The following is a 17,825-nucleotide window of genomic DNA, read 5'->3' on the forward strand; positions in this document are numbered from 1 at the left end:
TAAGATATCGATGTAACTGATACTTTAATTTTAATTACTTAATTCATGTTTATTTTAACCAGTTTGAATCGAAATTTGTAGCGTTTTTTTTATAAAATATGTAGACCCTGTCCGAAATGTCTATTGTCTTTGTAACTTAATATTTTGATCTCTATGTAAATGTGAACAGACTTGTGTATACGTTTTTTTTATTGGACATTGAGAGGCGGTCAGAAAATTGGGTCACCAGATGATAAGTGGTCACCGCTGCCCATAGACATATGGTATCCTAAGACATTTGAACCATTCATTATACCAACAATGCGCCACCAGTCTTGGGAACTAAAATGTTATGTCCCCTGTGCCTTTAGTTACACTGGCTCAAGCACCATTCAAGCCGGAACCCAACAGTTGAGTGTAAGTATTGCTGCTAGGATATATGACGAGTGGGTGGCACCTACTCAGAAATGGTTGCATAAAGCCCTACCACTTAGCAAAATCTATCCTTATAAGTTCTACTACCAAATTACAAGACCCGAAAGACTTCTAAGAATTCTTATTGTTATTATTCTTTGAATGTTCTACATTTCAACCTAAAATAGACAACTATTTAAGCGTTATGTTAAGTTATAAAAATTAGCGTTTTGTAGACCCTGTTCAAAGTTATTGTTTTTAAAAAAAAAAAATCGAGATTTATTACGTCTTGTTATGTTTTCTGAGATGTATATTTTGATTATAGAATAAAAAATTATAAATTGAATTATATAATTTTACAAAGAGTTAAATAATATTTAAATGAAATGTGTCTTTAAATAAATAATTTTATATATAATTTAATATGTGGTATTCATATCAAAATCAAAATGTACTTTTTTAAGTTAACAATAACATTGCATGTCAAATACCAAAAATACGACGGTAGTGATGAGTAATCAAGTTATTATAGCTTAGTTTTCGCAGCATGCCTCGTTAGGTATAAAATACATTATTACAGTAGGATTGTAGTATTTTATTATGTATTGCACTGATTATTTTGTTTAATTTAAAACACCATCGAGCATTCTCATATCACACGTAGCCTAAAAATAAGCTTTATTTTCCTTACATTACAAAGCGTCTAGCTATTATAAATAGGTAGTTTTATATACGTTATACATTAATGTAGCAAATATTATTATAAAACACAGACTATCTATTATTTTTTTTCAAATAAAGAAAAGTAATCATTATTGTCTTTAAGAATGTTATCCCTATTTTTATTTTAGTCAAAAATCAGTAATATTATTCTAACACAGATAGGTATGGGAAATTTACATTAGCAGCCTGTAAATTTCCCATTACTGGGCTAAGGCCTCCTCTCCCTTTGAGGAGAAGGTTAGTAGTAAGGAATAAAGAGCTAAAATTGACTAGTGCTTAGAACACGTCTTAACCCAAGATTTCGGGCGTGAATTTTCATGTGCGAACAAAACACCATGAAGAATCTTGCTTGCGTCGGCTGAAACTGTCACATGTATGTACATAATATATCTTTCGCAGGCAATTAGCTATTAATTCTATGTCTAAATCTCATTGTGTTTGATTAGTTTGAGTTCGAGTATCTATATTTAAATATTCTGTGCCTGTTTGGCACAACTAAAAGCCATTAAACTTAGAATTTTATTCATTATATTTAACAATACGCCAGGTTAGGTTAGACTAAGTCAGGGTTTATGACGGAGGACTTTGTAATAATAAAATTAGTATACAGTGTAATCAGTAGTTAAACAAGACAATAACTTAATAGCTCAATAATACATCTTCCGCCACTTAACAGGCCTTTGATTGAACAGCTCCGTTTATGGTGATAAAACGAGACTGCGACATTCAATAAACCCGCATTAAATCAACCTGATGTAATAAGCTCTAACATCTTAAAATTGCTTTTATTAAATATTATATTTAGAAGGGATATAAATTAACGTTGTAAATAAAAAGCTCTGTAGCAAATTAAATTCATAATTTTATTTTATAATAAATAAAAATCAAGAAGACACTCGTTTTGAGAATTTTCCATATATTAAATACATCGTACAAAAGATGTCAATACAAACTAAATCACTTGGTGCAAAGGCAAGCCTGTCGGTTTGGGTTTCGCCCGAGCGGAGCGCGCCTCCCGACCTCCACTTTGAGCCATCTATGCAACAGGCGAGTGAAACCGAGGATAGCCTCATTTTTATCTACATACAACAAAGGAAGTAACTTATCAATAAACAAAGATACAAACTGCCTTCCTTGTGGAATGCAACTTTGTAGGCATCTCCCAATTTCGAATGAAAAAATATGTATTTGATCATGATTATAAAATATTGTAAATAGAGGTATGTAAAAGCGTATTACACTTCAAAAGTGGAAAAAAAAACTTGATAATTTAGGTTTATGTAATACAATAAATAAAAATAGTAAAAATCATGTACCTAACTTAAGTATGAATAATTTACTAGAACTTTACACCTAAATGATATAAATGTATTGCAACACGTTAAGGAGCTTTGGAACCATTTCATTAAACAGAGCTTATAATAAATTTCAGTTGGTAATAAAATAATCTCGAATAATAAATCTATAAGTTGTGATTTATCTTTGGTTTTCTGAAACATGTGTCGACCATAGTTCCATAACTCCTCACAGGACGCAGCTCAGGCCTGGTTCAGTACATTTCGAATGCAAAACAGCCCGTTATTGATTGCATTCTAACGTAATTATTTTATAAGTACTTAAATAAGTTGCAGATCTACTAAGAAGCTAATGCATCTTAAAAGCAAATAGAGAACTTTTAACCAAAATAGAATGCATATCCAGGTCAAGTTTTAAAGGGATCTGTCAATAGTCGACAAAATTGTTAAGTGTGAATATAATGGACGTGTACTACTCAAGAACAAGCCTTCAACTAAATCTATAAATGACTACAAATACCATCGTGCAAGCGCGATTCGGATCTTCCCTAAAACATCACAGCTCGAAGGCTAATGTGAAAATAACGCAGTATAGTGCTACAGGTGATTGAATGATAACCTACAGTAACGTGTGAAGAACTCTGTGTGGTCTTTAAAACCATTTTATTTATAACCGTATTAAATATTTCGCATTGGTTTAGTGTTCATTTTTAGAATACCAGGAAATATGTTTATTAGTTGAAAGAGATTTTCATATTCTCTGCTACAGAATATAAAAACCACCCACTAAAATCGCGAATCCATCTGGCGCAGACAGTACCTAGAAGCTTAGAACTTGCTCTTTGCAGCAAGTCGCCTAGGTACACACGCTCGGAAGACCAATGCTGTCGGACTAAAACTTTACAGAAATTTTGAATTTTAATAACATTTTCGTGACTGCTCTTGTTATCATACAAATAACCTCTTCCACAAACAAAAGCTCATCGTTTCGTTAACTTATTAAATGCTCGCATGTCGGCATAACAACTCTTATCACAATATATAAAAATATATATTAAAAGAAGCTTATACTAAACTACACATTGAAGACGCACTCCTTTATGCATTTGCTACCACACTGCAATGCAACAACCATGAGGTTAAACGTGATATTTTTATTTCATTTTTATTTTTTTATTTGTGCGGCAGCATATGCAAGTTTGCTAATAACTCACAGCATAATCTTAAACGTACTGCATCGTATTGCATCTAGTAAATCCTGGTATCCAACGGGGAGGAAATGGCAGCACTCCTGGTGTTGTTGCAAATGTACTCTGGTAACTGGCTCGGTCGTTTTTGTACTGAAGATTTTATATATTTTTTTCTTTATACAAAATGCCATTTCACCCCAGCAATGTCTACAAGGATATCAAATTTAGAACAAAACGCGAGTAGCATTTATAATGAAACTAAACTTAATACTTGTCATTTCATAAAAATATTTTAATCTGATTTAACTTGGAAAGCGACATTTAAGATCAAGCTCAATATCCATTTCAAAATAATACTTCTTTTCGTGGACATATCCAATGACTAATCAGTAAAATGTTTAAAACCTGTGCCTATACATTACACGGTCAATTTCAACGCTTTTCATTAATAAAGCGAAACAGTATAGACACAGAACGACGATCGCTAGAAGCTATAATCTTTTTTAAATACATGTGCACTTATTGACTTTAAGATTAGACAGCTCGAAACGTTAAGCCTAAGAGAACTACTTTATTTTTTTATTATTTTGTTGTAGCTTATATTAGGCTTTTCATAAACATATAAGTAGAATTATATTATGGATATATTTTCCAAGAATGATTTTTGCCGTCTTATTCTAGGTATATCTATGAAGTTTTATTTAGATTCTCTATGAAATAACGGCTATCTCTTCAACTCTCATCTGAAAAAGAAAAATAACATTATCGTTTGACGAACATTGAACATATTTAACAAGTTAACATGTATAGCAAATAATTTATTATTGTCATATCAACTTGAAACAAACTTTCAATTAGGATTTTTATGAGTGGATAAAATGTATGATAATTAAAGAATATTTTAACTTCACTAGATGACATGAAAATTAAATGTTAAGTCTCAAAGTAGATTTTATTTGAAGCTTTATTCAATTTATTCTATCGTCAAACAGCAATATTTAGTATTGTGTTATTGTTTAAAGGATGAATGAGTACTGGCTCATAACTACAGACACAATAGACATAACTTTGTTTCTAAGATTGGTGGTACATTGGTGATCTAAGGAATGGTTAAAATTTCTTAAATCTATGGGCGATGATGATCAATTCCTATCAGATGACCCATCCACCTAACCATTTTATTAAAAAAAATTATAATCAAAGATACATACATTTAAAATAACTCTGTGACTTCAATAAATCCCAATTTTCGCTATAGTTATATATAAGATAATCTCTCAGTATTGGGAAAAATGTTTCTATAAATTAGTAAATAGTACTTTGACCTTTATGAGGAAACAATATCGGATCAGAATCAGAGGTATAATCATTTTTGGTAACTTTATAATAGCGATATGTGACAAAATTAATACATGATAACAAAGCATCAATGGAATTGAAATTAAGTTTATTATATACAATATAATCGATATCTATCAGTGATTATAAAAGATTCCGTTTTTGTTTATTTTGTTGAAATGACATTTAAGTGAAAACACGTACCGCGCGCGCCGACGATGATGGATTTCCGCTTGATGTCCTGCGCAGGCGCGTTGGCGGGCCGCACCACGCCCACGGCGCCGCCGCCCACCAGGTGCCCGCCGCCCGCGCGGATCGGTTTCGCTGTGAGCACGCCAGTTACAGTTAGTATGTACTCAAGCTTACTATTTACTACGCCATGACTTTTTTTCACTTATATTGTAAAAATGTGTCTTACCGATTTGTGCCTGCACGCCTCTTCGGGCAAGATTTTTGGCGCGTACTGCTTCCTTGATTCTGTCGACCTCGAACTGATATCTCTTACGATCACGCATCGCTCCTTCCTTAGCCTCCTATAATTAGAAATAAACATCATACTGACGGTTCATCATTTCAGTTGCTAAAAAAATGACCAAATTCAGTGTAACCTTCTCGGTAAACTTCAAAAAGCTAAGTTAGAAATAACAACGTTATATACATGAAGTGCAGCGATAAGACAACGAAACGAATTGGACTACTGTGCTATTTGTGCGTACCTTGAGTGCGGTCTCGAGTGCCTTGACTCGCTCCATGGTGGCGCGCAGGCGCTTCTCGAGTTTGGGCAATTCGCAGCGTAGGTCGGCGTTGTCACGAACAAGCTGCTTGTGCACCTTCGTCAGCTGCTCGAGGTTGTTCTCCAGGAATGAGATCTTCTGTTTTTGCGCAAGAGAACCACCCTCTTCTTCTGCTCCTTCTTCGGAGTTGGTAGATTTCTTTATCCTGGCCTATAGCAGAAATATTTATTTATATATTATAGCACTAAACCATTAGCGCGGCATGTCGCGGTGTAATTTTCTATGTAGTTCTTTGGCGCACGTTTTATTGAGTATCATAAAAGCGCGTAAAAATCTTCAGCGTACGACCTGTCGCGTGTTATAGCAAAAAGTTACTGTGCACACTTGCCTGTAGATCCTGAACGAATAATTTTCTTAAGTTGTGCAGAGTCTGTAACTCCTTAGCCACGGTATCTTCCAGTCCTTTGAGATCGGCGCGGGCCTGCTCGCGTCGTTCCACGCTTTGGCTGTTTGAAAATACAATTCATGATGTTACAACATAGAACATGTAGTGGAAATGAAAAAAGATGAATATTTTTACTATAAATTACTTTATAGTAAAAATATTCATCATTCATTCGTTGATATTACTATCAAGCACTAATAATTAACAATAAAGAAATCATATATAGTAAAGAAAAGGGAGACAGTGAAATATAAGTTTTGTGGGAAATATAAAAATAAAATGTATATATTATAAAATGAGTTTAAATTGCATACATTTATGGAAACTTTACTCGAAACAATTGAATGTAAGAAAATTTACCTGAAAATGCGACTGAGCTATGTCTTCCTGCACGCACCCATCCATATTATGTCGCGTGATGCTTAAAGGCCAAATATTGAAAATGCCAACTCCCGGCAGAATGAATATGAATGGGATACGTGCGGAAAAAATGACAACTAAAAAAAATATAAAAAGCGAGCCATTACAAGACCACTACATATACTTGTACTTACATTGTCTAGAATATTATCAATTAACATTATTGTATCACAAAATAGTTAACAATTTCGTCTTCTCGTGTCATGGGTAGTTCTAATCTAGAAATAAAAAAAGCAAACGGAAATAATATAACAGAATGCTTTCTAGATTTAAAAAACCCATGACACTGTACGACCTATGTGCAAATAGAATTTAAAAATATATTATTCAGAGAAATTGTATCTATTTGCACAAGTTCACAACCAGTTAGGTTGAGGCGACAATCACTCTTCGGCATTTTAGAGTGCGTACATTGACTAAGGAAGTGATATGGATACTAGGGTAAAGATAAATGCAATAATAATAAAGAGGCGTGGACATTAAAGGAATACATGAATGAAGTGTCATGCTCTACGGTTATTTTATACTTGATATGATTGGTTGAACAAAAAATAAATGCCTACATTGGAATGATTTGCTTAATAATACCATGAATAAATGCTTTCGTATATGTACTGAATGAATGTATTGTGTTAACTACTAAATTTATACTAATCCTACTTTCAATCCAAATTAATTATATTTAAAATATTTGAACATTTTTTTTGTAAATAGTACTTTCTACGTGGTTTCGTTTAAAATTTATTTAATCAAGGAGATATATTTACCGTATGGTCGTCACATGTTATACAAAAATATATTAAGAAAAATATGTATGCACCGACTCTCTATACAAACATTCAAATCTATTTACATAAATATGTACATTGCATTAAATCAGTAGAGTTTAATCATGATTTTTGCTTAAATTTAAATTAATCATATTTTAAAATGTTCATTTTGTGCTAATCTTGCGAACAACATATCGGGTATGTAAAATCCGTTAACATTCCATTTAAAAGTAAAATTTAGTGCGTTTCTGAACCGATCATTGCAAATTTACTTAATTGAACGAATTTAACAAGTTTTAACATAAACAGGCAGTGATATCGAATCAAGTTAAAATATGTTTAACGTCTTTAAATATACCGAAAAGTTGAATTATCTAGTAACAGGTACCGATTCACAACAACAACGACAAAAACGACTCTACAATTGCCTAATATAACGACAAACACCTAAAGTACTAAATATTGAGAAAAATGTTTTTCCTAAATTTAAGTAGTCATGCCTTAACTCACGGCTATATAACACATACACATGCTATTAGTTGATAACTACACAAACAAGCATTTCATTACCTAAACATAATACGATTGTTAAACAAATTATTGACTAGAAAATCACGACTAACTTCGTAGCGAAGCATTAAAAATGCATAAAAAATATAAATATTGAATATTCAAATAATTTTCTAAGATGTTATTTCGCATACACCTGTCTTATATGAACTTTTATTCCTAGAACTATTTTGTATTATTGCCACATGTATTCATACAAGACAGTCGTATTGATAAAGAAAGCGTAATGGATTGGAACTTAACCACGGGTCTCCGTTTAACTGTGGAAACATATAACAAATACAACCATTAAAGGCACCATAAACAAATATTACTAGTTGTGTGGAGACCCATGATGATATCACAGAAACAAGCTGACAGGCTCAAACCAAAACAACAATCTGAGGATAACGATGAGTGAGAAGGATCATGGTGACTGAAATAAGAAGATGTAGTTGGAGGGGGTGGATATTGCAGGAATGGCGAGAGGACTTGGGGATTGCCGAGAGCGACTTTTCCTCGCCGACTGACGCTTTCTCAACGGCTAGGCTCGCGCCGTACGAGAATCCTAATCTTTCTTTTTTTGGGGATATGATAAAATCCCTGAATTCATCATCTCTATACAGCATTTGCTTGTTGGCCACCTCTTTTTCGAATTTATCAAGGTTACGGCGCGGTGAGCGCGACACTAACATGAGCTCCTTGAGCTTGGCGGACTTGTCGGTCTCCTCGCGTTTCAACTTCTCGTAGTCGTCCTGCAACTGTTGACGCGCGAGGGTCAGTTCCTGGTAGGTACTGTAAAAAAAAAGTAAATAAAATATGCGAACTTCAAAAAGCATACCGTCGACGATACATCCGTTACTTCGATTACTTATAAACGATCCCAACACAAATAGAGCACTCGAGGCGCCGGTACTCACTCCTTCAGCAGCTGGTGCTGGCGCTGCTGCGCGGCAAGCTCGTCGCGCAGGGCGGCCAGCTGCGAGGCGTGCGAGGCGCGCAGCTGCTCGAGCTGCGCCTCCAGCGCCGCGCGCACCTGCGAGTCGGCGCGCTGCTCCGCCGCCGCCTGCTGCACGCGCTCCGCCGCCTGCCGGGCATCCGATGTTAGCTTACCAGTACACCCAACGCAAGGAAGTCGATTAATTGGAAATAGACAAAAACCGGTTCCTGATATACATCATTATGACATTCATTCATTATCTGTAGAAACATTGCGAAGCGTAAAGTGCGAAATTTATTTCATTTACTAACGCAAAACTATTCATGCTCATTAACTCGACTGTAATCGTTAATGAGTAAATAATCATCGTTCCGCACCTGCAGACGCGCGCACTCCTCGCGCAGCGCGTCGGCCGCCTCCTCCAGCTGGCGCTTCTTGTTCTCGGCCTCGCGCATGGACTCCGCCAGCGACGCGCAGCGCGCCTCGTGCTGCGAGATGAGCAGCCGGCACTCGCCCAGCGAGCGCTCGTACTCCTCGATCTGTCGTATCGCATGAGAAACGGGGAGTTATACTTCTTATATTTGATTAAATAAAACCCATACCAAGTTACTTTTGAAAAGCGAAGTAGCAGTTACATTGTAACTTATCACGGTCTTTGAAGCTTAGAGAATCTTATAAAATAGATAATTGAGAAATAAAAAGAGGTGGTTCAATTTAGATAAATAAATCTTTTGTTAATTTAAAAAAAAACTCAACTTCTCATTTCACACGAATAACGAATGACTGACTTGCCTTCTGATTAGCATCAATGTTAGCCGATTCGAGTGAATGGCAGCGCTGCACGATATTCTTAACCTCGCTTTTCATTTTGCTAATGTGAAGTCGAGCTACGGTGAATTCTTCCTCGAGTTTTCCGACGGTATCCACGTTTAACTTGAAGTCCAATTCAGAACCGCCTACAGCGGCACCAATTTCGGCCAAATCTCGAAGAAGGTTGGTGAGAAGTTCTGCGATACGTTTACGTTGGTGTGCGGAAAGATCACGAAGCTGCTGCAACTCTGCAGTTGCCGTCGTCAATGCACTCTGTTTAAAATTGTCATATTAATACAAAAGGCATTCTTAAAGCAAGCCAACATCTATTGTTTGGGTTGTAACTGAAGTGAGGATGCCCATAAACATCATATTTTACATCAAGATTATTACAATTCTTTGACATTTAGATTTAACACATAATTAATGGGAAAATCAACAATTACGACAACCAATTATTACTTATTTATAAGTTTATTATTTAGTATCGTATTTAAATGCATTACCCTTTTTATGATATAGGTAGGTGGATGAGCACGTGGGCCACCTGATGGTAAGTGGTCACCACCGCTCATAGACAATGACGCTGTAAGGAATATTAACCATTCCTTACATCGCCAATGTGCTACCAACCTTGGGAACTAAGATGTTATATCCCTTGTGCCTGTAGTTGCACTGGCTCACTCATGCTTTAAACCGGAACACAATAATACCGGGTACTGTTAACAAGTAAGTCGGACTGAAATTGACTTTCCGAAATGTGCACGCACGTAGTCATAATATCGGGAGATTGAGAAAAAAATCAGTAATATGCATCTTATTGTAATAATTATTATATTAAGTACTGCCGAATGTTGTTACTGAATAGTCATATGGATTGCAGATATTAAATAAATAATGATGTTTTCGTTTTCGACGATTCGAGGCAGTTTCATCTTCAAAGCAAATAATTAATGTATTAAAATATTTATTGCATTTACACACCAATAATAGCACACTCCAAAAACATATTTTCACAATCGATGATAAATATCGATCAATTGATAAATACCCGATGATATCGATAATCGTTTTTACACGTAAGATTGGAACCGCATATGCGTATTTGCATGTTCTAGCTGTGATACCGTACCGCGTTTATGTTTTTCATTCTTCATTTTAATTTCAGGGCTTTAAAAACATATTATCTAATAGCTGTCGATTAAAAGGAAAAATAGATCGGTTCTTTTTATTTCCTTTGCCAGACGACTTCCCTAATGTTTGGTATTTGTTAATTTAATAAATACCAAAATATTAATAGAATTAAAGAGAAGAAAATATAAAATATTTTTCTACTTTTTGTGGCGACACACGAATGATTTCTTAATTTTTCCTATTCCCCGTTCATATACAAACATTATATAAGTAAATTATTATAAATCATACCTGCTTAGTCTGTAATTCTTCAGACAGTTGGTCGCACTCCCGACTCTTGCTGTCAACCTCCTGAGACTTCTGATCATAGTTGACTGCGAGCTCTTCCAAAGCCTGCAGCACCTCTTTGACTTCCTCCTTAGCGGCTTCGTTTTCCTGCTGGATGCGATTCATGTCACCTTGGAGAGCCTCGTAATCTCGTCTACAAAAATATAAATTTAATACATTCAATTATTTAACATAACAGTAAAATAAATTAAAAAAAACACATAATTCATTATTAGCTATTTTAATTAAGCAAAATAATTATCTTTTTAAATAGGTGCATATAAATTGATAGACGAGTAGATCGTGAAAATGTTAATGTAAATTAACTACACATTTTAAACATGTCAAGATCGGTAAAGAAATTTAAAAATACCTACACCTTATTTTTATTTTCTCATTCTTCCTGACAAGTTTAATTAGCACATTATACTAATTAGTAAATCATAAACAAATTAAAAGTTAACTATTGATAAGCAAAATCTGGGTAACCAAACACTGGGATATACAAAAATAGTGAGTCATAAAAATTTAACGAGATGTTATAATCTATATTAAAAAATGCGGAGATTTTTTTTTTTGTAATGCCTATCTTGAAAATCTACGGAACACATATACATAAAACTTATCTCAGAAGATGCAGCGTATTTCGGAGGTTTTAATGTATTATATAATAAATGATTATATATACATAAATACCTGGACTTTGCAGATTCACCTACTTTACGTTAACAATTATTAACGTGAAGAATATTAATTTCATATTCTTGTATTATAACAAGGAAAGCATCATCAATTCAATTCAGTGGGAATTGACATATTAAATGTACTATGAACATTCAGACTGACCAAGTGACTGTTTAGTGTTGCGATGAAATAGAACTTTAATTGATCGAGTGTATTTGAATCGTATAAATATAATATTAAGATATCAATCATTAAAGTTATACACAATGGAATAATACCAGTTACAATCTCATTATAAATTCTGTTCCAATTTCAATGGACGGCATCGCGCATTTACAAAAACTCAATATCAAGGAAAAAATTATCTTGATTGTATAAAAAAAATATTTTGCAGAATCATCATTATCAATGGTACTTATTATCAAAGAGTAAAAAATAACGAGGCCTCGCTTAAACTTTCGGACGGGTTGTTATTGCGTAACACATGAAAGTGTTTTGTAGTAATTTTATGATAATTATATTTTCATGATATATTTAAAAATATGTATTTACACATTTAAATGAATGAAAATAATAACGAATTAACGAAATGAAAATTGACTCGTTATTCGATTAATAAATAAATACAGATAAGGCATTTATATATGACAATGGAACCCTAAAAATATAACCTAAAACACTGGTTATTCATTACATAGAATGTCTTGAAATGTTTATAATTATCAGACCGTGAAGTCAAAAAGGCGATTCGAACATAACCCACATATGTTATGTAATCAGTAATAGATTAAGAGTTATTTTTTTTTTACATTTTATAAATTGTGTATGTAACACACGATTTATAAAATGAACACTATAGGAAGTAATCTACTAACATTTAATTAATATGAACATTTGTTCAGACATGCGACAGTAATAGGTACTATTTCTTATCGGTTGAACATGCAAACATACTTCAAAGTAATGAAAATTACAAATAACAGTCTCTAAATGCACCACGGCTGGGCACGTTTCCTCTAAGGAAGGTCCGATAGGTAGGTTGATTTACATGTCGCAGAATATCATTCAACGCCGATGTTTTCCTTCAACGCTCAGCACGGCATAAATTATAAACACAAAATAAGCACATGAAAAATCATTAGAGCTTGTCCAGGTTTAACTTGCAATCGTATGCAACTAGACTCACCATAATATCATAAGTAAATTAGATTAATACGCTTGAATCACATCAAATACAATACCTCGTGCACGCGATGAGTTCCTCCTGCTCCATCATCTGTTCCTTGAGTTTTTCAACGAGCTGAGAATGTTGGTTGATCTCCTCATCCTTGTCGTCTAACTGTTGGTACAACGCCTCCAACTTGCCCTGCATAGCTGCATCCTCAACGGCACTCGATACGGCTACCGGTACAGGCTTCATAAAAAAAATCGCACCATTAGCGCGAATCTTTACAAACATTTACCCGTAGAAGTATTTTTTATCAAATTATAATTTGTACAAAGTAGGCTAGGCTTTACAAAATTAAATTTAAAGTAACCGCGAACAAATGGCAAGGAAAGCAGGAGTTACCTATTTTCCGACAATAAAATTACAATTTCTTTAACGCCGTATTATAAATGTTTATGTTATATAATATATCCGATTAGATTTCGCTTCGCTTAGCTTCATTTACAATTTAAAATATATATATTTTTTTAATCTAGTTGTTTACATATCAAACAAACATCTTACTGCAAGTCGTATACTTTTTTGATAAAATGTTACAACATTTGAAAGTATTTTAACTGTTGAAATGGTCACCCTAGTCTACGAAATATCTTTATTTGTTTTATATAGGTTAACGATACCGGCAACTCTCTTAAAAATCATTTAAATACTTATTAAAATATAGAAGTGCTATTCTGGAAAAATCAATCCGTATTTCATTCGTGAAATGTTGAAAATCGACTTACGATAAATTATTTTGATACGTATGTCCTAAATGTTATAATCAATTTCGCATATAACTTTCTTCACGACTATGTTATTTGGTGTACTTTCGAGTTTATTCTTCAAGATATACATATATAGTAGCTTCAGAGATCCGACTGACTAGATGTCCAAAGTGCAACATGATAATATAAACATAATGTTATAAGTTAATTATAACAATCAATCGCTTTCCCATTACATGGGGTCAGCGCAATGTACATTCTGGATTAGAAAAACATTTCGCAGACGTTTTACAACCTTACTGACCAACCCTCTTTGGATATTCTATACTATATGCCGCGATGATAGATATGCTTACAATTACATGCTCCGAAAAAGGTGGTTGAAAAGCTTAACGAAAATATCCTTAGTCAGCTCATACGACACCTACGGGTTATGATCTGATGGCTTTTTACACCGAATCTACACATCGTATTTGTCTTCAAGGAAATACTACAGTGTGTTGAAGTTAACGTTAAATTGTGTGTCATACTTATCGATACATTTAGCTTTATATTTGCCGATAAAGTTCGTTTTTGGTTTTCGTTTTCATGGGATTTGCCCATATTTGTTGGATTGTCCAGTATGTTTATAAATAAATTCAAATTTTAAATCAATTTCTGAGCTACTAAAATTCCTTAATTATAATGCAATTAATTTCAATTATATATTTTTTATTTTTTTTTAAATTGTTTTAATTAAAGTCGAACATTTCCAAATATAGTGCCGCTCTTATAGTTTTATAAAAATAATTTAGTATCTTTCAACCATTTGCGAATTTGATGCGATTTCATGTTGACTGATGAGTAATAAAATGACGCTGAGGACGCTTTTAACGAATAATAGCTTAATCCAGTAGCAGGCATTTCCACCTACGTCTCAGTTCGACGCGTGTGTCATCGCTCTATGTTATAAACAGAGACGCCATTATAAACAAGGCCTTACATACCAAGTTAAAACACAAGAATCCTGTTTGAAATTAGATACATTTATCAAAAAGAAAGGAAGAAAGCAATTTGGTTCATTTATCTTTAATATACTTTGATCAAATTTAAATAGGAATATAAATTGAATATAATTTTTTTTTCTTAAATTTAAAATACTACATTTAGAAAACTAAAAAAAAGGTGTATACTACTTACAGCCACCGGGGGTTTCTCTTCTATGAATGATGTAACTGGAGTGACAGCTTCAATTTCCACCAAGTTGACCTGTTCCTCAGGACGTACAGTCTCACCCGAGCGCCAGCGGTTGACCTCTGCTTCTAACTTCTCAACCTTTGTAATATAAAAAGTATGCTCAGTAAATCCTTTACAGCACAATAAATCTGGTTTGAAAAAACTGAAGAATATTACCTTTCCTTTCAACCTCGCCACCTTCTCTTTTTCTCTCTCATAGCGACGTTTCCATTCTTCAGCTGTGAGTTCTTCATTGACACATACAACATTTTTAACAGTCTTAGCCCTGTGAATTTAAAAAACGATTAGAAACTACTTTATTATACTTACAAACGTACAATTACAACAAAATAAAGAGGATTTACCTTTTACCAAAGTCAAGTGTACTTTTTGTTTCACTCTCGTTGAACGATGCTGGAGAACAACATATGACTATAGTGGTTCTAGCATTACCACCGAGTGATTCTTGAAGAATACGAGTGAGTTTGGAATCTCTGTATGGGATGTGAGATTTATTGCCATCCGCCAAAGCAGAAATAACGTTACCCAGAGCAGACAGTGACTTGTTAATATTTTTAGCTTCATCAAGCACAGTACCTTCAGCACCAGTTTTAGATACCTAAAAATTGTACTTAAAATTTTAGATTAAAAAGTTCAAATGATTTTAAAACAGACTTGAATTGTTTTATCACCTTTTCAGACCCTGCCAAATCAACAAGATACAACTTCCCAGATAATTTCTTTTGGTTTTCTAAGTTTTCTTGTTTAACATTAATGAGGAAGACTGAATGAGATCTAGATGAGTGTTCATTCATGTCTGTAAGAGAAAAATTTCGAGTGAAACTATTAATTCATTTTAAAAATCAGAATATGGTTAAATTATTACATACTTGTTACTGCAATATGCCTATTTGACTTTCCCTCTTCTATGACTTCAAAAACTTCTTCTGGACTTGACACAAACCTTTCTGTAGCACCTTTTACAAATGGAACTCTATTTTTGTCTTCGTGTACACTGAGGTTCACCTTTGATACTGTTTAAAAAAATAATTTATTTATTTTAATATATTTTTAAGTAAACAATCAATTTTATTGTTTGTTTCATTTATTTATTTTATTTACCATCCAGGAGGTCTCGAATTTTGTCCATATAAATTTCAAAATATGAAACTTTAATATGAAACTCAAGATTCTCTTCCATTGCATAGATGTGGTTGAAAATATCATTGACTATTCGTGGAATAATACCCTGTTTTCCTGGATCCCCTGCAATTTAATATACTTTATAAATAAGCTGCATAAAAAAAAATCATGTGCTTTACTTGCAATACAATTTAATTTTTTAAGGATCATTAAATAATGTTATGCAATGTAATTAAGTGATGATACACACCTATGACACCTTCCATGGTATGTGTTTTACCAGAACTTGTCTGACCATATGCAAATATGGTACCATTGTAACCAGCAAGTACATCTGACACAATACTTTTGGCTGCTTCATTGTAAACCTTCTCTTGGGTTGCATTGGGTTTAAATACTTTGTCAAACAAATATACTTTACCCTAAAAGAATATAATGTCATGACATAAAAATAATCAATATGTATTAAATATAAAAATTGACACTAAACACTTGAAAATGTGTAAACTTACTACTGTTTTAAATAACCTTATATTTATATAATTTGCAATATGGACATAGTTTAAAATATTTTATCATATTCATTCTTTTCTTTTAACAATGACTGGTAAACATAAAAATAAATGAAAATTTGAACAATGTTTTATAAAAAGCACACTAAATTATTATTTCAATTAAGAAAGAATATCCATCATCATGCTCAGATTTATTGCAGCTAATTTATTCATGTCCAATTTTTTAATGAAGAAATGATTAAGATATTGAACTATCAATTAAATATTGAAAATAATATTTTATTATCATGGAGAAATCATTGTAAACAATAATAAAAATATAAATACACAAATTATCCTAGGAATTCCCAGGTCAAGGTCGAGAAAGTATTTGTATTGATTTTCGACAAAGCAAAAATTAGACGTCTTATTTGGTTAAAATGCATAGAAATTCTTCAAATTTTAATGATTGCAATCATAATCAACCAAGCGGAATAGAAAAGAAAGGCCATTTCGTAGCAGGTGAACAGCAATCGTAATGTATTAGTCATCATGGTCTAAATTAGGGCGATGATAGAGAAGTTCAATGTGGGTATATTGACAATGTTCACACTTACCCCTATGGAAATGCAATTATCATCAGGTCCTGAAGGGAATTTCACGATAAATTTGGAACCAGCTTTTTCTTCAGAGTCATTGAGTGGCCGAAATCGGCATACGACTCTAATGCTGTCTTCAGCAGCTATTTCACGATCAGCTGCCATATTTGTAAAAATAATAGCTTACACTAAACACCGTCTATAGAATTAAAAAAATAAAACGTTATTGGAACAAAAACCGTGCATGAAGAACTACAAAGTTAGAATTTGTCACTGGGAAATCTTCATGACAGCGGTATCAAAATGTCGGCCATATTCTGTAAAGAAGAAAGGCCTGAAATTGGTATCCTATTGGTTGAAAATTCACCACGCTGCCAACAAAAGCACAAAAAATCGATTCGCTACCAACTACCCAGATATTCCACGTTAAGTGCGTTCATTAAATATCATTCGTAATATAAATTTATTATTATTTCTTACAAAATATCATTCCTCAAGTAGTAATTTATTTTTATTTGAAGATACTATTATTATAAAAATCTCAAAGCCGATAATATGTTCACAATTATTTTGAATAATAAGTGTACTTAATTTAATGAAGTTTATTTAATGTTACTTAAATTCAAAGAAGTATTTTTGTTTTACTATATGTACTTGTTTCCTTTGAACTATATACTTAATCTTAAT

General features: G+C 33.3%; 2 protein-coding genes across 2 annotated transcripts in view; both read right to left on the reverse strand.

The window, feature by feature from the left end:
• The window catches only part of LOC113400061 (allantoinase-like), a 153,117-nt gene that overhangs the window by 74,554 nt on the left and 60,738 nt on the right, over positions 1-17,825 (reverse strand). The gene's annotated exons all lie outside the window — the stretch shown is intronic.
• Positions 1,959-17,485, reverse strand: LOC113400055 (kinesin heavy chain). The gene is made up of 19 exons (XM_026639432.2): positions 17,157-17,485; positions 16,296-16,467; positions 16,025-16,168; positions 15,793-15,936; positions 15,595-15,719; positions 15,268-15,521; positions 15,080-15,188; positions 14,867-15,001; positions 12,994-13,166; positions 11,033-11,222; positions 9,590-9,880; positions 9,175-9,336; positions 8,778-8,944; positions 8,551-8,652; positions 6,062-6,179; positions 5,656-5,883; positions 5,358-5,472; positions 5,144-5,263; positions 1,959-4,344 (listed from the first exon to the last, which is right to left on the reverse strand). Exons 1-19 carry the CDS (start codon positions 17,301-17,303, stop codon positions 4,334-4,336), a joined length of 2,907 nt encoding a protein of 968 aa, XP_026495217.1. The 5' UTR covers positions 17,304-17,485; the 3' UTR covers positions 1,959-4,333.

This window comes from Vanessa tameamea, chromosome 8, assembly GCF_037043105.1.
Source record: "Vanessa tameamea isolate UH-Manoa-2023 chromosome 8, ilVanTame1 primary haplotype, whole genome shotgun sequence".
In the NCBI taxonomy this organism is placed as follows: Eukaryota; Metazoa; Arthropoda; class Insecta; order Lepidoptera; family Nymphalidae; genus Vanessa; species Vanessa tameamea.

Excerpts from the sequence above, each read along its gene's own strand:
- LOC113400055 (XM_026639432.2), bottom strand. The coding sequence starts at position 17,303 with ATGGCAGCTGATCGTGAAATAGCTGCTGAAGACAGCATTAGAGTCGTA. Across the intron at positions 15,720-15,792 it reads TAGGCATATTGCAGTAACAA|ACATGAATGAACACTCATCT; the intron begins GTATGTAATAAT and ends TTTCTCTTACAG. Across the intron at positions 15,189-15,267 it reads ACACTTGACTTTGGTAAAAG|GGCTAAGACTGTTAAAAATG; the intron begins GTAAATCCTCTT and ends TTAAATTCACAG.